This window comes from Phaenicophaeus curvirostris, chromosome 3 (assembly GCF_032191515.1).
Source record: "Phaenicophaeus curvirostris isolate KB17595 chromosome 3, BPBGC_Pcur_1.0, whole genome shotgun sequence".
Taxonomy (NCBI): Eukaryota; Metazoa; Chordata; class Aves; order Cuculiformes; family Cuculidae; genus Phaenicophaeus; species Phaenicophaeus curvirostris.
The window spans coordinates 99070821-99094410 of record NC_091394.1 but is presented as its reverse complement, the minus strand read 5'-3'; the positions used below and the strand labels follow the sequence as shown (position 1 = coordinate 99094410).

General features: G+C 62.3%; 2 protein-coding genes across 2 annotated transcripts; one reads left to right on the top strand and one right to left on the bottom strand.

The window, feature by feature from the left end:
• Positions 1 to 1791: 1791 nt before the first annotated feature.
• On the top strand, positions 1792 to 12965 carry LOC138719471 (alanine aminotransferase 2-like). The gene is made up of 10 exons (XM_069854822.1): positions 1792 to 1909; positions 2012 to 2120; positions 4171 to 4301; positions 5991 to 6234; positions 8471 to 8550; positions 8630 to 8766; positions 9364 to 9538; positions 10033 to 10188; positions 11878 to 11990; positions 12629 to 12965. The coding sequence occupies exons 1-10, from the start codon at positions 1808 to 1810 to the stop codon at positions 12717 to 12719; spliced, it is 1338 nt and encodes a 445-aa protein (XP_069710923.1). The 5' UTR covers positions 1792 to 1807; the 3' UTR covers positions 12720 to 12965.
• Positions 12966 to 13075: 110 nt separating this feature from the next.
• On the bottom strand, positions 13076 to 23189 carry LOC138718664 (alanine aminotransferase 1-like). Its single transcript, XM_069853165.1, has 11 exons — positions 23090 to 23189; positions 21483 to 21572; positions 20217 to 20325; positions 20005 to 20138; positions 18506 to 18749; positions 18302 to 18381; positions 18068 to 18201; positions 17823 to 17994; positions 15553 to 15708; positions 13966 to 14078; positions 13076 to 13224 (listed from the first exon to the last, which is right to left on the bottom strand). Exons 1-11 carry the CDS (start codon positions 23168 to 23170, stop codon positions 13134 to 13136), a joined length of 1404 nt encoding a protein of 467 aa, XP_069709266.1. The 5' UTR covers positions 23171 to 23189; the 3' UTR covers positions 13076 to 13133.
• Positions 23190 to 23590: the final 401 nt, after the last annotated feature.

The window sequence follows — 23590 nt, the reverse complement described above, 5'->3', positions numbered from 1 at the left end:
CCCGCTGTCCCCACCCCCCCCCGAGGTCCCCATGTCTGCATGTCCCCATGTCCCGGTGTCCCCACTGTCCCCCCCAGGGCCCCCATGTCCCAGTGTCCTCAGGGTCCCCACTGCCCCCCCCCATGTCCCCGTGTCCCCAGTGTCCCCAGGGTCCCCACTGTCCCCTTCACCCTCCTGAGGTCCCCATGTCCCAGTGTCCCCGGTGTCCCCACTGTCCCCGCCCAGGGTCCCCATGTCCCCATGTCCCCAGGGTCCCCACTGTCCCCTTCACCCTCCTGAGGTCCCCATGTCCCACTGTCCCCAGTGTCCCCAGGGTCCCCCGCAGTCCCCTTCACCTTCCTGAGGTCCCCATGTCCCTCTGTCCCCAGGGTCCCCAGGGTCCCCCCATGTCCCCTTCACCCTCCCCATGTCCCAATGTCCCCATGTCCCAGCCCTCTCCTCTGGGGTCCCCATGTCCCCTTGTCCCAGTGTCCCCAAGTCCCAGCCACCCGCTTTGGGGTTTCCATGTCCCCACTGTCCCCACGTCCCCATTGTCCCCACACCCAGCCAGACCCCAGGACAGGGGACACTGGGGTGATGCCACCGACGGTGACATCAGCGGTGACATTGCCGGCCAGATCCTGACCTCAGCTGTCCCCATCCTTGTCCCTGTCCCCATCTCTGTCCCCTGTCCCCACCCCTGCCCCCAATTCCTGTCCCCATCGTCATCCCAAACCTTGTCCTTGTCCCTGTCCCAACCTCTGATGCCGTCCCTGTCCCTGACCCTGTCCCCGTCCCTGTCCCTGTCCCCATCCCTGACCCTGTTTCTGTCCCCTGTCCCCATCCCTGTCCCCATCCCTGACCCTGTCCCTTGTCCCCATCCCTGTCACTGTCCCCATCCCTGCCCCTGTCCCGTGTCCCCACCCCACCCCTGTCCCCATCCCTGTCCCTGTGCCCTGTCCTCATCCTTGTCCCTGTCCCTGACCCTGTTTCTGTCCCTTGTCCCCATCCCTGTCCCTGTCCCCATCTCTGATTCCATCCTTGTTCCTGCCCCTTGTCCCCATCCCTGTCCCTGTCCCCATCATTGTCCCCATTCCTGACCCTGTTTCTGTCCCCTGTCCCCTTCCCTGTCACTGTCCCCCTCCCTGTTTCTGTCCCCTGTGCCCATCCCTGTCACTGTCCCTTGTCCCTGTCGCTGTCCCTGTCCCCATCTCTGATTCCGTCCCTGTCCCTGCCCCTTGTCCCCATCCCTGTCCCTGTTTCTGTCCCCTGTCCCCATCCGTGTCACTGTCCCTTGTCCCTATCGCTGTCCCTGTCCCCATCTCTGATTCCATCACTCTCCCTGTCCCTTGTCCCCATCCCTGTCCCCATCTCTGATTCCATCCCTGTCCTTGTCCCTTGTCCCCATCCCTGTCCCTGTCCCCATCTCTGATTCCATCCTTGTCCCTGTCCCTTGTCCCCATCCCTGTCCCCATCCCTGTCTCTGATTCCATCCCTGTCCTTGTCCCATCCCTGTCACTGTCCCCATCTCTGATTCCATTCCTGTCCCTTGTCCCCATCCCTGACCCCGTTTCTGTCCCCTGTCCCCATCCCTGTCACTGTCACCTGTCCCCATCCCTGTTCCCATCTCCGATTCCATCACTGTCCCTTGTCCCCACCCTTGTCCCCATCCCTGTCCCTGTCCCCATCTCTGATTCCATCCTTGTCCCTGCCCCTTGTCCCCATCCCTGTCCCCATCTCTGATTCCATCCCTGTCCCCGTCCCTTGTCCCCACCGCTGTCCCCATCCCTGCCCCTCTCCCCTGCCCTGTCCCCTGTCCCCACCCCCGATGTCCCCTCAGGGTGTCCCCAAGCCCTTCTCCGAGGTCATCAAGGCCAACATCGGCGATGCCCACGCCATGGGACAGAAACCCATCACCTTCCTCCGCCAGGTACCGGGGGGACACCAGGGGGAGTGGGGGTGACACCGTCTTGGTGACACCATCTTGGGGACACCGGGTGACCCCCGGGGGTGCTAACCGCGTGTCCCCAAGGTCACCGCGCTCTGCCTCTACCCGGAGCTCCTGTCCGAACCCTCCATCCCCGAGGACGCCAAGAGCCGCGCTCGACGCCTGCTGGACGCCTGCGCCGGTCACAGCGCCGGTGGGTGGGGACGTCACCCCTGTCCCCTTGGGGTCCCCTTGGGGTCCCCATGGTGTCCCCATGGTGTCCCCTTGGTGTCCCTGTAGTGTCCCAGTGCCCCCATCATCCCTGTCCCCTTGGTGTCCCCGTGATGTCCCCTTGATATCCCTGTAGTGTCCCAGTGACCCCATCATCTCTATCCCCTTGGTGTCCCCTTGGTGTCCCCATGGTGTCCCAGTGTCCCCATCCTCCCTGTCCCCTTGGTGTCCCCTTGGTGTCCCCTTGGTGTCCCCATGGTGACCCCATGGTGGCCCCATCCTCCCTGTCCCCTTGGTGTCCCCTTGGTGTCCCCATGGTGTCCCAGTGTCCCCATCCTCCCTGTCCCCTTGGTGTCCCCTTGGTGTCCCCTTGGTGTCCCCATGGTGACCCCATGGTGGCCCCATCCTCCCTGTCCCCTTGGTGTCCCCTTGGTGTCCCCATGGTGTCCCAGTGCCCCCATCCTCCCTGTCCCCTTGATGTCCCCTTGGTGTCCCCATGGTGTCCCCTTGGTGTCCCAGTGTCCCCATCTTCCCTGTCCCCTTGGTGTCCCCTTGGTGTCCCCATGGTGTCCCCATTGTGTCCCCTTAGCGTCCCAGTGCCCCCATCATCCCTGTCCCCATGGTGTCCCCATGCTGTCCCAGTGCTCCCATCATCCTTGTCCCCTTGGTGTCCCCTTGGTGTCCCCTTAGCGTCCCAGTGCCCCCATCATCCCTGTCCCCATGGTGTCCCCTTGGTGTCCCAGTGCCCCCATCCTCCCTATCCCCATGGTGTCCCCTTGATGTCCCCTTGATGTCCCTGTAGTGTCCCAGTGCCCCCATCATCCCTGTCCCCTTGGTGTCCCCTTTGGTGTCCCCATGGTGTCCCCATGGTGTCCCAGTGTCCCCATCATCTCTATCCCCTTGGTGTCCCCTTGGTGTCCCCATGGTGTCCCAGTGCCCCCATCATCCCTGTCCCCTTGGTGTCCCCTTGGTGTCCCCTTGGTGTCCCCATGGTGACCCCATGGTGGCCCCATCCTCCCTGTCCCCTTGGTGTCCCCATGGTGTCCCCATGGTGTCCCAGTGCCCCCATCATCCCTGTCCCCTTGGTGTCCCCTTGGTGTCCCAATGGTGTCCCCTTAGTGTCCCAGCGCCCCCATCCTCCCTGTCCCCTTGATGTCCCCTTGGTGTCCCCATGGTGTCCCCTTGGTGTCCCAGTGCCCCCATCCTCCCTGTCCCCTTGGTGTCCCCTTGGTGTCCCCATTGTGTCCCAGTGCCCCCATCCTCCCTGTCCCCTTGATGTCCCCTTGGTGTCCCCATGGTGTCCCCATTGTGTCCCCTTAGCGTCCCAGTGCCCCCATCATCCCTGTCCCCATGGTGTCCCCATGCTGTCCCAGTGCTCCCATCATCCCTGTCCCCTTGGTGTCCCCTTGGTGTCCCCTTGGTGTCCCAGTGCCCCCATCCTCCCTGTCCCCTTGGTGTCCCCATGGTGTCCCCTTGGTGTCCCAGTGCTCCCATCCTCCCTGTCCCCTTGGTGTCCCCATGCTGTCCCCTTAGTGTCCCAGTGCCCCCATCCTCCCTGTCCCCTTGGTGTCCCCATGGTTTCCCCATGGTGTCCCTGTGGTGTCCCCTTAGTGTCCCAGTGTCCCCATCCTCCCTATCCCCATGGTGTCCCCTTGATGTCCCCTTGGTGTCCCCTTGGTGTCCCAGTGCCCCCATCCTCCCTGTCCCCTTGGTGTCCCCTTGGTGTCCCCGTGGTGTCCCCATGATGTCCCCTTAGTGTCCCAGTGCCCCCATCCTCCCTATCCCCATGGTGTCCCCTTGATGTCCCCATGGTGTCCCAGCGCCCCCATCCTCCCTGTCCCCTTGTTGTCCCCTTGGCGTCCCCTTGGTGTCCCTTTCCTCTCCCTTCCATGTCCCCACGCCCTCCCCGGCGCCCCCACCGCCCGCTCCGTGTCCCCATAACCTCCCTCCGCACGGGATGGCACCGGGCCGGCCAGCCTCGTGTCCCCCCTCGTGCCCCGTGGTGTCACCCCCGTCGCTGTCCCCTCCACCAGGCGCCTACAGCGCCAGCCCCGGCATCGAGCTGGTTCGCCAGGACGTGGCTCGGTTCCTCCTCCGCCGCGACGGCCTCGACGCCGACCCCCGAGACATCTTCCTCTCCACCGGCGCCAGCGACGCCATCGTGGTACGAGGACATGGCGGGGGACATCATTTATGTGTGTCACCCCCCCCAATGTCACCTCCCTTGGGGCCCCTGCTGGCTCCTTCCCACGGCCGGTGACCACAAAGCCACCTTTGTGCCGCCGGCGTTGGCACCGGTGCCACCGCCGAGCTGCCAAGATGGAGGGGGTGGTGGCGGTGGCATCGGGGACGATGTGTCCCTGCTGTCCCCACGGCTCGGGGACAAGTGCCAGCCCCCAGCGGCACCGGGAACAGGCTCTTCCCTCGCTGGCCCCAGCCCCTTGGTGGCCCCATGGGGTCCCTGTGGTGGCCTTGTGGTGGCCCGGTGCCCCCATCATCCCTGTCCCCTTGGTGGCCCCATGGTGTCCCCATGCCATCCCGGTGGCCCCATGCTCCCTGTCCCCTTGGTGTCCCCATGGGGTCCCCATGGGGTCCCCGTGGTGGCCCCGTGGTGGCCTGGTGCCCCCATCCTCTCTGTCCCCTTGGTGTCCCCATGGTGTCCCAATGCCCCCATCCTCCCTGTCCCCTTGGTGTCCCCATGGTGTCCCAGTGCCCCCATCCTCCCTGTCCCCACCCTGTCCCCATGGTGTCCCCATGGTGTCCCCATCATCCCTGTCCCCACCCTGTCCCCGTGGTGTCCCCGTGGTGTCCCAATGCCCCCATCCTCCCTGTCCCCATGGTGTCCCCGTGGTGTCCCAATGCCCCCATCATCCCTGTCCCCATGGTGTCCCCTTGGTGTCCCCATGGTGTCCCCATGGTGTCCCCATGGTGTCCCCATCATCCCTGTCCCCACCCTGTCCCCATGGTGTCCCCGTGGTGTCCCAGTGCCCCCATCCTCCCCGTCCCCTTGGTGGCCCAATGGTGTCCCCACGGAGTCCCCTTGGTGTCCCCATGCTGTCCCAGTGCCCCCATCATCCCTGTCCTCAAGGTGTCCCAAGCCCCACCCTGTCCCCATGCTGTCCCCATGTTCTCCATCTCCACAACCCTGTTCCTCACCACCCCATGATCTCCACAACCCTGTTCCTCACCATCCCCACGTTCTCCATCTCCATAACCCTGTCCCTCACCATCCCCATGATCTCCATAACCCTGTTCCTCACCATCCCATGATCTCTATCTCCATCTCCATAACCCTGTTCCTCACCCTCCCATGTTCTCCATCTCCATAACCCTGTTCCTCACCATCCCGTGATCTCCATAACCCTGTTCCTCACCATCCCATGATCTCCATAACTCTGTTCCTCACCATCCCATGATCTCCACAACCCTGTTCCTCACCATCCCATGATCTCCACAACCCTGTTCCTCACCATCCCCATGATTTCTATAACCATGTTCTTCACCCTCCCATGTTCTCCATCTCCATAACCCTGTTCCTCACCCTCCCATGATCTCCATCTCCATAACCCTGTTCCTCACCCTCCCATGATCTCCACAACCCTGTTCCTCACCCTCCCACGTTCTCCATCTCCATAACCCTGTTCCTCACCCTCCCATGATCTCCATCTCCATAACCCTGTTCCTCACCCTCCCATGATCTCCACAATCCTGTTCCTCACCCTCCCACGTTCTCCATCTCCATAACCCTGTTCCTCACCATCCCATGATCTCCATCTCCATAACCCTGTTCCTCCCCCTCCCATGATCTCCATCTCCACCACCCCCTGTTCCTCACCGTCCTCTCTCCCCGCAGTCCATCCTGAAGCTGCTGGTGTCGGGCTCGGGGGGGACGCGCACGGGGGTGCTGATCCCCATCCCCCAGTACCCGCTCTACTCGGCCGCCATCGCCGAGCTCAGCGCCGTCCAGCTCAACTACTACCTGGACGAGGAGAAGTGCTGGGCCCTGGACGTGGCCGAGCTGCGCCGCGCGGTCACCGAGGGACGGAGACACTGCTGCCCCCGCGTCCTCTGCATCATCAACCCCGGAAACCCCACCGGTACGGCTGGGCTGGGACACCAGGACTGGGACCTCCTGGGCTGGGACACCAGGACTGGGACCTCCTGGGTTGGGTTGGGACACCAGGACTGGGACCTCCTGGGTTGGGCTGGGACACCAGGACTGGGACCTCCTGGGTTGGGTTGGGACACCAGGAATGGGACCTCCTGGGTTGGGACACCAGGAATGGGATCTCCTGGGTTGGGTTGGGACACCAGGACTGGGATCTCCTGGGTTGGGTTGGGACACCAGGAATGGGATCTCCTGGGTTGGGACACCAGGACTGGGATCTCCTGGGTTGGGCTGGGACACCAGGAATGGGATCTCCTGGGTTGGGTTGGGACACCAGGAATGGGATCTCCTGGGTTGGGACACCAGGAATGGGATCTCCTGGGTTGGGACACCAGGAATGGGATCTCCTGGGTTGGGCTGGGACACCAGGAATGGGATCTCCTGGGTTGGGACACCAGGAATGGGATCTCCTGGACTGGGCTGGGACACCAGGACTGGGACCTCCTGGGTTGGGCTGGGACACCAGGAATGGGATCTCCTGGGTTGGGTTGGGACACCAGGAATGGGATCTCCTGGGTTGGGACACCAGGACTGGGATCTCCTGGGTTGGGCTGGGACACCAGGAATGGGACCTCCTGGGTTGGGCTGGGACACCAGGAATGGGATCTCCTGGGTTGGGACACCAGGAATGGGACCTCCTGGGTTGGGTTGGGACACCAGGACTGGGACCTCCTGGGTTGGGCTGGGACACCAGGAATGGGATCTCCTGGGTTGGGTTGGGACACCAGGAATGAGATCTCCTGGGTTGGGCTGGGACACCAGGACTGGGATCTCCTGGGTTGGGCTGGGACACCAGGACTGGGACCTCCTGGGTTGGGTTGGGACACCAGGAATGGGATCTCCTGGGTTGGGACACCAGGACTGGGACCTCCTGGATTGGGTTGGGACACCAGGACTGGGACCTCCTGGGTTGGGCTGGGACACCAGGACTGGGACCTTCTGGGTTGGGCTGGGACACCAGGAATGGGACCTCCTGGGTTGGGCTGGGACACCAGGAATGGGACCTCCTGGGTTGGGCTGGGACACCAGGAATGGGATCTCCTGGGTTGGGTTGGGACACCAGGAATGGGACCTCCTGGGTTGGGACACCAGGAATGGGACCTCCTGGGTTGGGCTGGGACACCAGGAATGGGATCTCCTGGGTTGGGTTGGGACACCAGGAATGGGATCTCCTGGGTTGGGCTGGGACACCAGGAATGGGATCTCCTGGGTTGGGTTGGGACACCAGGAATGGGATCTCCTGGGTTGGGACACCAGGACTGGGACCTCCTGGGTTGGGCTGGGACACCAGGACTGGGACCTCCTGGGTTGGGTTGGGACACCAGGAATGGGATCTCCTGGGTTGGGTTGGGACACCAGGAATGGGATCTCCTGGGTTGGGACACCAGGAATGGGACCTCCTGGGTTGGGCTGGGACACCAGGACTGGGACCTCCTGGGTTGGGCTGGGACACCAGGAATGGGATCTCCTGGGTTGGGTTGGGACACCAGGAATGAGATCTCCTGGGTTGGGCTGGGACACCAGGACTGGGATCTCCTGGACTGGGCTGGGACACCAGGACTGGGACCTCCTGGGTTGGGCTGGGACACCAGGACTGGGACCTTCTGGGTTGGGCTGGGACACCAGGACTGGGATGTCCTGGACTGGGCAGGGACACCAGGACTGGGACCTTCTGGGTTGGGTTGGGACACCAGGACTGGGACCTCCTGGGTTGGGACACCAGGACTGGGACCTCCTGGGTTGGGCTGGGACACCAGGAATGGGACCTCCTGGGTTGGGTTGGGACACCAAGACTGGGACCTCCTGGACTGGGCTGGGACACCAGGACTGGGACCTCCTGGATTGGGCTGGGACACCAGGACTGGGACCTCCTGGGTTGGGACACCAGGAATGGGACCTCCTGGATTGGGCTGGGACACCAGGACTGGGACCTCCTGGATTGGGCTGGGACACCAGGACTGGGACCTCCTGGACTGGGCTGGGACACCAGGACTGGGACGTCCTGGACTGAGCTGGGACCCCAGGACTGGGCTTGGACTAGTGGGACCCCAAGACTGGACTAGGTCCCCAAGACTGGACTGGGACCTCTGGACTGGGCCCTCTGGGAGCTCCTCAACCCAACCCACCGCTGGGACCGTGATGTCCCCTCCCGCCGTGTCCCCCAGGGCAGGTCCAGAGCCGTCAGTGCATCGAGGACGTCATCAAGTTCGCCTTTGAGGAGAAGCTCTTCCTCATGGCCGACGAGGTCAGTGGGACCTGTGGGGTGGCCCCCAACCTTGGGAGAACCCCAACATCTGGCTGACCCCCCGCTGGCCACCCCTCAGGTCTACCAGGACAACGTCTACGCCGAGGGCTCGGCTTTCCACTCCTTCAAGAAGGTGCTGATGGAGATGGGGCCGCCCTACTCCGAGGCGGTGGAGCTGGCCTCCTTCCACTCCGTCTCCAAGGGCTTCATGGGAGAGTGAGTCCCACCACCCGGCTCCCCTCCAACCCCTGGTCACTGTCCCCCCTGTGGGTGGTCGTGGTCCCCTGGCTCCAAGGGATGTCACGGATTTGGGATGGGGACACGTGTCCAAGGGTAGAGATGGTGGTGCCACCATTCCATGGAGCTGCTGAGGTGGAGATGGAGATGCCACCACCCCATGGATCCCCTGAGGTGGAGATGGTGATGCCACCACCCCATGGATCCCCTGAGGTGGAGATGGTGATGCCACCACCCCGTGGATCCCCTGAGGTGGAGATGGTGATGCCACCACCCCGTGGATCCCCTGAGGTGGAGATGGTGATGCCACCGTCCCATGGATCCCCTGAGGTGGAGATGGTGATGCCACCACCCCGTGGATCCCCTGAGGTGGAGATGGTGATGCCACCACCCCATGGATCCCCTGAGGTGGAGATGGTGATGCCACCACCCCATGGATCCCCTGAGGTGGAGATGGTGATGCCACCACCCCCTGGATCCCCTGAGGTGGAGATGGAGATGCCACCACCCCGTGGGGTCCCTCTGGCTTCTCCCACCATGTCCTGGTGGGATCTGCCATGGGTCACGTCATTCCAGGTGCGGCTTCCGCAGCGGCTACGTGGAGGTGGTGAACATGGACCCTGAGGTGAAGCAGCAGTTGTCCAAGCTGGTGTCCGTGAGGCTGTGTCCACCCGTGCCCGGGCAGATCCTGCTGGACACGGTCATTAACCCTCCACAGCCTGGAGAACCTTCCTACGAGCTCTTCATGAAGGTGCGGGGTGGGATGGGGATGGAGGTGGGATGGGGATGGGGATGGAGATGGAGATGGAGATGGAGATGGAGATGGAGATGGGGATGGGGATGGAGATGGGGATGGGGATGGAGATGGAGATGGAGATGGGGATGGGGATGGGGATGGGGATGGAGATGGGGATGGGGATAAAGATGGGGATGGGGATGGAGATGGAGATGGGGATGGAGATGGAGATGGGGATGGAGATGGAGATGGGGATGGAGATGGAGATGGAGATGGAGATGGGGATGGGGATGGAGATGGAGATGGGGATGGAGATGGAGATGGGGATGGGGATGGAGATGGGGATGGGGATGGGGATGGGGATGGGGATGGGGATGGGGATGGAGATGGAGATGGAGATGGGGATGGGGATGGAGATTGGGATGAAGGTGGAGATGGGGATAAAGATGGGGATGGAGATGGAGATGGGAAGGGATGGAGACACATCCCCACCCCGTGTGTCCCCTCAGGAGAAGCAGGAGGTGCTCAGCGCCCTGGCCCACAGGGCCCGCCTCACCCAGGAGATCTTCAACCGCACGCCCGGCATCCGCTGCAACCCCGTGCAGGGCGCCATGTACTCCTTCCCCCGCATCCACCTCCCACCACGCGCCGTGGCCGCCGCCGAGGTCCTTGGTGGTCCAGGGGTCGGGTGGAGGGTGCTGAGGGGCTGGTTGAGGGGCAGGGATGGAGGTTTCAGGGGAAGGAAGGGATGAGGTTCCACCATGGGACCTTGAGAAGGTGGCAGGAGAAGGGGTTGAGGGGGTGGTGAGGGTCTTGTTGGGAGTCGGGGTGGGAGGAAGGGATGAGGTTCCACCACGGGACCTTGAGAAGGTGACAGGAGAAGGGGTTGATGGGCTGGGTGGAGGACAATGAGGATCTTGTTGGGGGTCAGGGTGGGAGGAAGGGATGAGTTTCCACCATGGGGCCTTGAGAAGATAGAAGGAGAAGGGGTCTTGGGTGGGTAATGGGTTGAGTGGAGGCTTGTTGGGGGTCAGGGTTGAAGGAAGGGATGAAGTTCCATCACAGGACCTTGAGAAGGTGGTAGGAGAAGGGGTCTTGGGTGGGTAATGGATTGAGTGGAGGCTTGTTGGGGGTCAGGGTTGAAGGAAGGGATGAAGTTCTATCACAGGACCTTGAGAAGGTGGTAGGAGAAGGGGTCTTGAGTGGTTGATGGGTTGTGTGGAGGCTTGTTGGGGGTCAGGGTGGGAGGAAGGGATGAAGTTCCATCACAGGACCTTGAGAAGGTGGCAGGAGAAGGGGTCTTGGGTGGTTTATGGGTTGGTTGGAGGACAATGAGGAGCTTGTTGGGGGTCAGAGATGGAGGTTTCAGGGGAAGGAAGGGATGAGGTTCCACCACGGGACCTTGAGAAGGTGGCAGGAGAAGGGGTTGAGGGGGTGGTGAGGGTCTTGTTGGGAGCCGGGGTGGGAGGAAGGGATGAGGTTCCACCACGGGACCTTGAGAAGGTGGCAGGAGAAGGGGTTGATGGGTTGGGTGGAGGACAATGAGGATCTTGTTGGGGGTCAGGGTGGGAGGAAGGGATGAGGTTCCACCATGGGGCCTTGAGAAGATAGAAGGAGAAGGGGTCTTGGGTGGGTAATGGGTTGAGTGGAGGCTTGTTGGGGGTCAGGGTTGAAGGAAGGGATGAGGTTCTATCACAGGACCTTGAGAAGGTGGTAGGAGAAGGGGTCTTGGGTGGTTGATGGGTTGAGTGGAGGCTTGTTGGGGGTCAGGGTGGGAGGAAGGGATGAAGTTCCATCACGGGACCTTGAGAAGGTGGCAGGAGAAGGGGTCTTGGGTGGGTAATGGGTTGAGTGGAGGCTTGTTGGGGATCAGGGTTGAAGGAAGGGATGAGGTTCCATCACAGGACCTTGAGAAGGTGGCAGGAGAAGGGGTCTTGGGTGGTTTATGGGTTGGTTGGAGGACAATGAGGAGCTTGTTGGGGGTCAGAGATGGAGGTTTCAGGGGAAGGAAGGGATGAGGTTCCACCACAGGACTGGATCCTTCACCCAAGACCCCTCTTCCCAGTTGTGGGGTGGTGGATGGAAGGAGAAGGGGTCTTAAGGAGGCTTGTTGAGGGTCAGGGTTGGAGGAAGGGATGAAGTTCCACCATGGGACCTTGAGAAGGTGGCAGGAGGAGGTGTCTTAGGCGGTTGATGGGTTGGGTGGAGGGCGCTGAGGGGCTTCTTGGGGGTCAGAGATGGGCTGTGGGTTCTTTGAGGTGTCCTCCAACCATCCACGGTCCCAGCGGTGTTTGAGGTGACCTGTGGGGCTGAGCCCTCGGGGTCGTGGTGCTGAGCCCCAGGGGTGTCTCCAGGCCCAGGGTCAGGCCCCAGACATGTTCTTCTGCATCAAACTCCTGGAGGAGACCGGGATCTGCGTGGTGCCCGGCAGTGGCTTCGGACAACGGCAAGGGACCTTCCACTTCCGGTGAGTCTTGGAGGTCCAGGGTGGGAGGAAGGGATGAGGTTCCACCACAGGACCTTGAGAAGGTGGCAGGAGAAAGGATCTTGGGTGGTTTATGGGTTGGTTGGAGGACATTGAGGGTCTGGTTGGGAGTCAGGGTTGGAGGAAGGGATGAGGTTCCACCACGGGACCTTGAGAAGGTGGCAGGAGGAAGGATCTTGGGTGGTTTATGGGTTGGTTGGAGGACAATGAGGGACTTGTTGGGGGTCAGGGTTGGAGGAAGGGATGAGGTTCCACCACGGGACCTTGAGAAGGTGGAAGGAGAAGGGATCTTGGGTTGGTGGAGGGTGGTGAGGGTCTTGTTGGGTGTCAGGGTTGGAGGAAAGGATGAGGTTCCACCACAAGACCTTGAGAAGGTGGCAAGAGAAGGGGTCTTGGGTGATTGATGGGTTGGTTGGAGGACATTGAGGGACTTGTTGGGGGTCAGGGTTGGAGGAAATGATGAGGTTCCACCACGGGACCTTGAGAAGATGGCAGGAGAAGGAGTCTTGGTTGGGTGGAGGGTGGTGGACGTCTTGTGGTGGGTCCAGAGGTGGGGTTTGGATGCTGTGGGGTGGCCCCACACCGCCCTCCCCGGTGCCAAGGTCCCCTCTCCACCCCAGGATGACCATCCTGCCTCCCACCGAGAAGCTTCAGCTCCTCCTGGAGAAGCTCAGCGCCTTCTACACCAAGTTCGTCCAGGATTACTCCTAACGCCGACGTCCCCCAACCCTGGGACCTCCCGGCACCAACCACCCCGCACTCCCCACCGGTCCCGGATGGTCTTGGTGGCCTCTCCTCCAAGTGCCTTCAACCTCTTGGTGCCTTCTCAAGGCGGGGACACAAGGGTTCCCAGTGTCCCGGGGCTGGTCCCCGTGTCCCTTGGTGGGGACGGCACCGCCATGGTGGGATGGGATGGTCCCCACCTTGGAGACCCCTCCAATAAAAGGGTAGTGACCAGCCAGGTGGAGACGCGTCCTCTCCGAGACCCACGGGGGCCACCACGGGTTGAGCTGGTGGACACGAAGCCCTCAGGGCTCCCCGTGGGGGGCAAGAAGAGACGTGGTGGCATCTAGGGGGGCTTTAATGAGGTTGGAAGAGGGACAGGGGTCCAGGGGGACCCCCACGTCAGGAGAAGTCGCGCAGGAAGGAGGAGTAGAAGCCGGTGAAGGTGAGGAGCACCCGCTCCAGCGTCGCGGCCGGAAGCAGGAGGGACAACCTGGAAGGGACGTGGTGGATCCCACCATCCAGGACGTCCCCGTTGGCCAAGTTCAACCCCTCAAAAGCTGGAGTTGCCCCCCATGACCAGGCCAGTTCGCAGCCCCAACCAGCCCTCGTTATCCAACCTTGATGATCCTCAACTCCAAACCCAAGGTCCCAACGCTGATGTCTCCACCTCGAGGAGATCCCGACCCCAGCCAGATCCCAACCTTCCAACCCGAACCAGCTCCTATTGCTGAATCCCAACCTTCCAACCCCAAGATCCCAACCCCAAGAAGATTCCAGCCCCAAGAAGATTCCAACCCCAAGAAGATCCCAACCCCAAGAAGATCCCAACCTCCCAACCTGAACCAGATCCCATTGTTCAACCTCAACCTCTCAACCCTGAGAAGATTCCAACCCCAGCCAGATCCCAACCTCCCAACCTGAACCATCTCCCATTGCTGAATCCCAACCTTCCAACCCCAAGATCCCAACCCCAAGAAGATTCCAACCCCAAGAAGATCCCAGCCCCAAGAAGATTCCAACCCCAAGAAGATTCCAACCCCAAGAAGATCCCAACCCCAAGAAGATTCCAACCTCCCAACCTCAACCTCTCAACCCCGAGAAGATCCCAACCCCAGCCAGATCCCAACCCAACCCAGCCCCCGTCACCCAACCCCAACCAGACCCACCACCAACCACCATCCAAGCCAACCACCCACCCAGCTCCTCTCGTGACCCTCCACCCTCCCCGTACCCCACGTGGTGGGTCCCCTCCGGTTGTCCAAACTCGCTCCCCGGGGCCAGCGCGATCCCGGTCGCCTCCAGCAGCTCCCGGCAGAAGAAGACATTGGGCTCCAGGCCCAGCTCCTGCGGGACAAGGGACGGGGGAGGTCCCCAGGGTGTCTCCAGGACCTCCAGGACAGCCCCACACGCTGTCCCGGCAAGGGCTCCTGCCCCACAGTTGCTCCAGGAGGTCCCGTGGTCCCTGGATGGTTGATGTCCCATCTCCCGTGGTGTCCCATGTCCCTCAGATGTCCCACGTCCCCAGGGTGCCCCATACTCTCATGGTGACCCACGTTCTCAGGAGGGCTCCTGTCCCACATCCCAGGGCATCCCATGTCCTCAAGATGTCCCATGTCCCCAGGTCAACCCATGTCCCCATGATGCCCCAAGTCCCAGGACACCCCATGTCCCCAAGATGTCCCATGTCCAAGGACACCTCAAGTCACCAGGACATCTCATGTCCCCAGGACGCCCCAAGTCCCAGGACACCCCATGTCCCAAGACACCTTATGGCCCCAGGACACCTCATGTCCCCAGGACATTAAGTGTCCCCAAGATGTCCCGTGTCCCCAAGATGTCCCATGTCCCCAGGACTCCCCGTGTCCCCAAGATGCCCCATGTCCAAGGACGCCCATGTCCCCAGGATGCCCCATGTCCCCAGGACACCCCATGTCCCCAGGATGCCCCATGTCCCCAGGATGTCCCATGTCCCCAGGACACTACAAGTCCCAGGACACTCCATGTCCCCTCATGTCCCCAAGATCCCCCATGTCTCAGGACACTCCATGTCCCCAAGATGCCCCATGTCCAAGGACACCCCGTGTCCCCAAGATGTCCCATGTCCCCATGACACCCCATGTCCCAGGACACCCAATGTCCCCAGGATGTTGCATGCCTAAGGACACTCCAAGTCACCAGGACATCCCACGTCCCCAAGATGTCCCATGTCCAAGGACACCCCATGTCCCAAGACACCTTATTTCCCCAGGACACCCCATGTCCCCAGGACGCCCCAGGTCCCCAAGATGTCCCATGTCCCCAGGACGCCCCATGTCCCAGGACACTCCATGTCTCCAAGATGCCTCGTGTCCCCAGGACTCCACATGTCCCCAAGATGTCCAATGTCCCCAGGACATCCGAAGTCCCAGGACATCCCATGTCCCCATGACACCCCCTGTCCCCAAGATGTCCTGTGTCCCCAGGATGCCCCATGTCCCAGGACACCCCATGTCTCCAAGACACCCCACGTCCCCATAACACCCCATGTCCCCAGGATGCCCCATGTCCCCAAGATGTCCCATGTCCCCACGACACTACAGGTCCCAGGACACTCCGTGTCCCCAAGACACCCCATGTCCCCTCATGTCCCCAGGATGCCCCATGTCCCAGGACACCCCTTATCCCCAGGACACCCCCTGTCCCCAAGATGCCCCACGGCCCCAGGGTTCCCCACCCTCCCTCGCTGTCCCACGTCCCCGGGTGGGCTCCTGTCCCCAGGACACCCCCCGTCCCAGGGTTCCCCACCCCGCGGTGTCCCCCGTGTCCCCCGCGGGGTCACCTGGGCCCGGCGCAGGGCGCGGGGCGGGAGCTGGATGCGGGGGAAGGCGCGGGAGCCGCCCTGCACGGGGTGGCAGCAGATGCCGGGCGCCCGGCCCAGGAGCTCCTGGAGCAGCCGGGAGTTGTGGGCCAGGGAGTGGAGAAGAACCTGGCGGTGCTGGGGGACACGGAGGTGGGAATGGGGGAGGCCGAGGGGGAGACGGGGATGGGGATGGTGGGGATGGAGATGGTGGGGATGGAGATGGTGGGGATGGAGATGGTGGGGATGGAGATGGTGGGGATGGAGATGGTGGGGATGGAGGTGGTGGGGATGGAGGTGGTGGGGATGGAGGTGGTGGGGATGGAGGTGGTGGGGATGGATGGAGATGGAGATGGGGATGGAGATGATGGGGATGGATGGAGATGGAGATGGGGATGGGGATGAGGGAGATGGAGATGGGGATGGGGATGATGGGGATGGAGATGATGGGGATGGAGATGGTGGGGATGGAGATGGTGGGGATGGAGATGGTGGGGATGGAGATGGTGGGGATGGAGATGGTGGGGATGGAGATGGTGGGGATGGAGATGGAGATGATGGGGATGATGGGGATGGATGGAGATGGAGATGGGGATGGGGATGGTGGGGATGGAGATGGTGGGGATGGAGATGGTGGGGATGGAGATGGTGGGGATGGAGATGGAGATGGGGGATGATTGATGGAGATGGGGGATGATGGAGATGGGGGATGATGGAGATGGGGGATGATGGAGATGGGGGATGATGGAGATGGGGGAGATGATGGGGATGGAGATGATGGAGATGGGGGATGATGAGGGAGATGGAGATGAGGGAGATGGAGATGAGGGAGATGGAGATGAGGGAGATGGAGATGAGGGAGATGATGGGGATGGAGATGATGGAGATGGGGGATGATGAGGGAGATGGAGATGAGGGAGATGGAGATGGAGATGAGGGAGATGATGGGGATGGAGATGGGGATGGAGATGGGGATGATGGAGATGGGGGATGATGGAGATGGGGGATGATGGAGATGGGGGATGATGGAGATGGGGGATGATGGAGGGAGATGGAGATGAGGGAGATGGAGATGAGGGAGATGATGGGGATGGAGATGATGGGGATGGAGATGATGGGGATGGAGATGATGGGGATGGGGGATGATGAGGGAGATGGAGATGAGGGAGATGGAGATGAGGGAGATGGAGATGAGGGAGATGGAGATGAGGGAGATGGAGATGAGGGAGATGGAGATGAGGGAGATGGAGATGGAGATGAGGGAGATGATGGGGATGGAGATGAGGGAGATGATGGGGATGGAGATGAGGGAGACGGGGTATGATGGAGGGAGATGGAGATGAGGGAGATGGAGATGAGGGAGATGGAGATGAGGGAGATGGAGATGAGGGAGATGGAGATGGTGGGGATGGAGATGGTGGGGATGGAGATGGTGGGGATGGAGATGGTGGGGATGGAGATGGAGATGGGGGATGAGGGAGATGGAGATGGAGATGGAGGAGATGAGGGAGATGAGGGAGATGAGGGATGATGGAGATGGGGGATGATGGAGGGAGATGGAGATGAGGGAGATGGAGATGGAGATGAGGGAGATGGAGATGGAGATGAGGGAGATGATGGGGATGGAGATGAGGGAGATGATGGGGATGGAGATGAGGGAGATGATGGGGATGGAGATGAGGGAGACGGGGTATGATGGAGGGAGATGGAGATGAGGGAGATGGAGATGAGGGAGATGGAGATGAGGGAGATGAGGGAGATGATGGGGATGGAGATGGTGGGGATGGAGATGGTGGGGATGGAGATGGAGATGGGGGATGAGGGAGATGGAGATGGAGATGGGGGATGAGGGAGATGGAGATGGAGATGGAGGAGATGAGGGAGATGAGGGAGATGAGGGATGATGGAGATGGGGGATGATGGAGGGAGATGGAGATGAGGGAGATGGAGATGGAGATGAGGGAGATGATGGGGATGGAGATGATGGAGATGGGGGAGATGGAGATGGAGATGAGGGAGATGATGGGGATGGAGATGATGGGGATGGAGATGATGGGGATGGAGGTGGGGGATGATGGAGGGAGATGGGGATGAGGGAGATGGGGATGAGGGAGATGGGGATGAGGGAGATGGAGATGAGGGAGATGGAGATGGAGATGGGGATGGAGATGGGCACATCCTCCCCGTGCCACCAGCAGGCCCAAGAGGTCCCGCAACCCCGGGCTGTGGGAAGGACACCCGGCACCACCCACCTCCTCCACGGCCTGGTAGGAGGGTTCGTGGGGCAAGGGGAGCTCCATGGCCGCATCCAGCATGGCCTGTCCCAGGATGGAGGGGTAGATGGACAACCCCCACGTGTAGAAGCACTTGAGGAGACTCGGCTCGATGTTCACCAGCTCCAAGAAACCTGCTCGGAAGCCTCCCCTGGGGGAGCAGCGGGGTGGAGGGGGCTGGAGAAGGGGGGGGGGACCTGGGGGTTCCAGGGGTGGCTACTCACCCCCCAAAGCTCTTGGAGAGGGAGTAGAGGGACACGAGCTGGACGGTGGAGACCAGCGGGGGGCCCATCTCCCACAGCACCCGCTTGAAGGAGAGGAAGGGGCGGTCGCGGAGGAAGGCTCGTTCCTGCTGCACCTACGGCACCGAGGGTTGAGGGGACACCAGCATGAGGGACACCAGCATGAGGGACACCAGCATGAGGGACACGGACCCACCAGCCCCACCCAGCACCCACCTCGTCCGCCAGCAGCAGGAGGTTCTCCTCGGCCACCAGCCGGATGATGCTCTCCATGCTCTCCCGGCTCAGCACGTGCCCTGCCCCGAGGAGACCACGCGTGTCCCACCAGGCCTGGAGGCACCACCCGCGTCTCCTCGGGAGGGGAAACTGAGTCCCGGCGGGTGTCGCGTGTCCCCCCCCCCCCCCCCCACTCCAACTCACCCGTGGGGTCCCCGGGGTTGACGACGCAGAGGACCTTGGGGTGGCCTCGCGCCCGCGCCTCCCGCAGCGCCCGCCGTACGGTGTCCCCGTCCACGTCCCAGCCGCGCTCCTCGGCCAGCGGGTACGGCACAACCGCGGCTCCCGCCAGCTCCGCCGCCGCCACCAGGAGACGGGGACCCGGCACCGGCACCAGCACGGCCGTCGGCAGAGCCGCCGTCTCATCCACCACCAGGGAGATCATGTCCTGGTGGGAAGAGCCACTGGGTTGGGTGACGGGGTCTGGTTGGGGTTGGGAGGTTGGGGCTGGGTTATGGGATCTAGGTTGGGTTGAGAAGTTGGGGTTGGGTGAAGGGATCTAGGTTGGGGTGGGAGGTTGACGTTAGATGATGAGGTCTGGGTTGGGTTGGGGTTGGATGTTGGGATCTGGTTGGGGTTGGGAGGTTGGGGTTGGGTGATGGGATCTGGTTGGGGTTGGGTTGATGGGGTTGGGAGGTTGGGATCTGGTTGGGTTGGGAGGTTGGGGCTGGGTGAGAGGATCTGGTTGGGGTGGGAGGTTGAGTTTAGATGATGAGGTCTGGGTTGGGTTGGGGTTGGATGTTGGGATCTGGTTGGGGTTGGGTGATGGAATCTAGTTGGGATTGGGAGGTTGGGGTTGGGTGATGGAATCTGGTTGGGATTGGGAGGTTGAGGTTGCATGATGGGATCTGTTTGGGGTTGGGTTGATGGGCTTGGGTGATGGAATCTGGTTGGGTTGGGAGGTTGGGGCTGGGTGAGGGGATCTGGTTGGGGTTGGGTTGATGGGGTTGGGAGGTTGAGATCTGGTTGGGGTTGGGAGGATGGGGTTGGGTGAAGGGATCTGGGGTTTGTTGATGGGGTTGGGAGGTTGGGGTTGGGTCAGGGGATCAAGGTTGAGTCGGGGTTGGGTGATGGGGTAGGTGGTGGGATCTAGATTGGGTTGGGAGGTTGAGGTTGGGTGAGGGGATCTAGGTTGGGTTGGGATGTTGGGGTTGGGTGATGAGGTCTGGGTTGGGTGATGGGATCTAGGTTGGGAGGTTGGGGTTGGGTGATGGGATCTGTTTGGGGTTGGTTGATGGGGTTGGGAGGTTGAGATCTGGTTGAGGTTGGGGTTGGATGTCGGGCTCTGGCTGGGGTTGGGAGATTGAGGTTGAGCGATAGGACCTGTTTGGGCTTGGTTGATGGGGTTGGGTGATGGAATTTGGTTGGGGTTGGTTGATGGGGTTGGGTGATGGAATTTGGTTGGGGTTGGGTGATGGGGTTGGGTTCTAGGTTGGGTTGGGAGGTCGGGGTTGGGTGATGGGATCTGGGTTGGGTTCAGAGGTTGGTGCTGGGTGATGGCATCTGGTTGGGGTTGGTTGATGGGGTCGGGCGATAGGATCGGGTTGGGACTTGGTGCTGGGATCAGCTTTGTGTTAACTGCAGCGTCCTCGATGTCCCCACGGCCGCAGAGATGCCACCACCGCTCCCCTGGCCGCACTCACCACCACGGCGGCCGCGGTGCCACTGACGGGGACGATGCAGCGGGCGTCGCTGGCGATGCCACCGTCCCTTCGCTCCAGGTACCGGGCCACCTTCTTGGTCACCGTGTTGGTCACGTACTCCAGGTTGTAGGCCCCTGGGGACACAAACGACGTCACCGAATCCACCCAACCCACCCAGGGGGAGGTCCACCCCCTGTCCATCGATCTCGTACCTGCGCTGCCACCATGAAGGACCTTCAGGATGCGGCCGGCGCGATCCTTGGCATCTGCTGGCATCTGCTCAGCATCCAGCAGCTCGGGGTAGGCGCAGATGGCTGCCACCTGCGGGGATCCAACCACCCCATGGTGACAACCCCTCCTACACTGACCACACACCACGGCCCCAGGGGGCTGAGGAGCTTGGACCCATCTGCAGCCCAACACCTGGTTTGGTGGTTGGGGGGTGGGATGACTGGGTTGGGTTGGGTGACGGGGTCTGGTTGGGGTTGGGTGACGGGGTCTGGTTGGAGTTGGTTGATGGGTCTGGTTGGGGTTGGGTGACGGGGTCTGGTTGGGGTTGGGTGACGGGGTCTGGTTGGAGTTGGTTGATGGGTCTGGTTGGGGTTGGGTGATGGGTCTGGTTGGGGTTGGTTAACGGGTCTGGTTGGGCTTGTTTGATGGGCTCTGGTTGGGGTTGGGTGATGGCATCTGGTTGGGGTTGGGTGATGGCATCTGGTTGGGGTTGGGTGGTGGGATCTGGTTGGGGTTGGGTGACGGGGTCTGGTTGGGGTTGGTTGATGGTTGATGGGTCTGGTTGGGGTTGGTTGATGGGTCTGGTTGGGGTTGGGTGATGGCATCTGGTTGGGGTTGGGTGACGGGGTCTGGTTGGGGTTGGTTGAAGGGTCTGGTTGGGGTTGGGCAACGGGGTCTGGTTGGGGTTGGGTGATGGGTCTGGTTGGGGTTGGGTGACGGGTCTGGTTGGGGTTGGGTGACGGGGTCTGGTTGGGGTTGGGTGACGGGGTCTGGTTGGGGTTGGGTGACGGGTCTGGTTGGGGTTGGGTGACGGGTCTGGTTGGGGTTGGGTGACGGGTCTGGTTGGGGTTGGTTGATGGGGTCTGGTTGGGGTTGGTTGATGGGGTCTGGTTGGGGTTGGTTGATGGGTCTGGTTGGGGTTGGGCGATGGGGTCTGGTTGGGTTGGTTGATTGGTCTGGTTGGGGTTGGTTGATGGGGTCTGGTTGGGGTTGGGTGATGGTTGATGGGTCTGGTTGGGGTTGGGTGACGGGGTCTGGTTGGGGTTGGGTGATGGGTCTGGTTGTGTTGGGTGATGGGGTCTGGTTGGGGTTGGGTGATGGGTCTGGTTGGGGTTCGGTGATGGGGTCTGGTTGGGGTTGGTTGATTGGTCTGGTTGGGGTTTGGTGATGGGATCTGGTTGGGGTTGGTTGACGGGGTCTGGTTGGGGTTGGGTGACAGGGTCTCCAGTCTTGGGGTTCCCCGTTACCTGGCGGAGGAATTTGAGGGGTTGGTGGCCGGCGGCAACGGCATCTCCCGTGTGGCCATGAGTGACCTCCGTGAAGGGCTTCTCCTCACCCTTAGGGACAGGAGGTGGCTCAGTGGGGCCACCATTCCGTGTTGTTCCCCTTCCCACGTCCCAGGGGACACGGACGGAGGGGTGGGAGAAGATGTGGGGACATGGATGGAGGGGTGGGAGAAGACGTGGGGACACGGAGCACCCCAGGGTGACCCAGGAGAGGGGGACACCCATGGTGGGATCCATCCCCTAGGGATGTGGGGCCATGGGGTGTGGTGGCTTTGGGGACCTGGGAGGTCGTGGGGACCCATGGGTGACCTGTGGGTCCCCATGGAGCTCCTGGTGGCCGTGGGGACCTGTGAGTGGCCCTGTTGGTCCCCATGGAGCTCCTGGTGGCCGTGGGGACCTGGGGGTTCCCTGTGGGTCCCCATGGAGCTGCTGGTGGCCGTGGGGACCTGGGGGCTCCCTGTGGGTCCCCACGGAGCTCCTGGTGGCCGAGGGGACCTGGGGGTTCCCTGTGGGTCCCCACAGAGCTCCTGGTGGCCGTGGGGACCTGGGGGTTCCCTGTGGGTCCCCACAGAGCTCCTGGTGGCCGTGGGGACCTGGGGGTTCCCTGTGGGTCCCCACGGAGCTCCTGGTGGCCGTGGGGACCTGGGGGTTCCCTGTGGGTCCCCACGGAGCTCCTGGTGGCCGTGGGGACCTGGGGGTTCCCTGTGGGTCCCCACGGAGCTCCTGGTGGCCGTGGGGACCTGGGGGTTCCCTGTTGGTCCCCACGGAGCTCCTGGTGGCCGTGGGGACCTGGGGGTTCCTTGTTGGTCCCCATGGAGCTCCTGGTGGCCGTGGGGACCTGGGGGTTCCCTGTGGGTCCCCACGGAGCTCCTGGTGGCCGTGGGGACCTGGGGGTTCCCTGTTGGTCCCCACGGAGCTCCTGGTGGCCGTGGGGACCTGGGGGTTCCCTGTGGGTCCCCACGGAGCTCCTGGTGGCCGTGGGGACCTGGGGGTTCCCTGTGGGTCCTCATGGAGCTCCTGGTGGCCGTGGGGACCTGGGGGTTCCCTGTGGGTCCCCACGGAGCTCCTGGTGGCCGTGGGGACCTGGGGGTTCCCTGTGGGTCCCCACGGAGCTCCTGGTGGCCGTGGGGACCTGGGGGTTCCCTGTGGGTCCCCATGGAGCTCCTGGTGGCCGTGGGGACCTGGGGGTTCCCTGTGGGTCCCCATGGAGCTCCTGATGGCTGTGGGGACCTGGGGGTTCCCTGTGGGTCCCCATGGAGCTCCTGGGTGCCTTGGGGACCTGGGAGTTCCCTGTTGGTCCCCATGGAGCTCCTGGTGGCCGTGGGGACCTGGGGGTTCCTTGTTGGTCCCCATGGAGCTCCTGGTGGCCGTGGGGACCTGGGGGTTCCCTGTGGGTCCCCATGGAGCTCCTGGTGTCCGTGGGGACCTGGGGGTTCCCTATGGCTCCCCATGGAGCTCCTGGTGGCCATGGGGACCTGGGGGCTCCTTGTTGGTCCCCACGGAGCTCCTGGTGGCCGTGGGGACCTGGGGGTCCCCCGGGGGTCCCTAGGTGGCCGCGGGGCTCTCACCTGGGCCAGCTGCCCCTCGATGGCACTAGCCCGCTCCAGCAGGCTCTCCAGTGGGGTGAGGTGGTCCCCGATCTCCACCATGGGGCAGGAAGGGCCCTGGTTAATGGTTACCAGCCCTGTGGCGCAGGGCATTAATTAATTAACCCGCCCTCTTAACCACATCGTTAACCAACCCCTGGGAACTACCCTGTGACCACCCCTATCAATTCATTACTGGCCCCCTTAACCACCCCATTAACCACCCCATTAACTAACCCGTTACCCACCCTGTTACTCATTGAACTGCCCCGTTACCCGCCCCATTAATGAACCCATTAACCCAATTACCCGCCCCGTTACCACCCCCTCACTCACCCAATCGCCTCAAGAACCCGCCCCGTTACCCATCCCATTAACCACCTCGGTACCTACCTCGTCACCTGCCTCGTTAACCGCACCCGTTACCCATCCCATCACCCACCCTGTTATTTAACCAGCTAACCACCCCGTTACCCACCTCGT

Excerpts from the sequence above, each read along its gene's own strand:
- LOC138719471 (XM_069854822.1), top strand. The coding sequence starts at position 1,808 with ATGTCCCCTCAGGGTGTCCCCAAGCCCTTCTCCGAGGTCATCAAGGCC. Across the intron at positions 6,235-8,470 it reads CAACCCCGGAAACCCCACCG|GGCAGGTCCAGAGCCGTCAG; the intron begins GTACGGCTGGGC and ends CGTGTCCCCCAG. Across the intron at positions 8,767-9,363 it reads TCCAAGGGCTTCATGGGAGA|GTGCGGCTTCCGCAGCGGCT; the intron begins GTGAGTCCCACC and ends ACGTCATTCCAG.
- LOC138718664 (XM_069853165.1), bottom strand. The coding sequence starts at position 23,170 with ATGGTGGAGATCGGGGACCACCTCACCCCACTGGAGAGCCTGCTGGAG. Across the intron at positions 20,139-20,216 it reads CCTTCATGGTGGCAGCGCAG|GGGCCTACAACCTGGAGTAC; the intron begins GTACGAGATCGA and ends TTGTGTCCCCAG. Across the intron at positions 14,079-15,552 it reads GCGCCCTGCGCCGGGCCCAG|GAGCTGGGCCTGGAGCCCAA; the intron begins GTGACCCCGCGG and ends CTTGTCCCGCAG.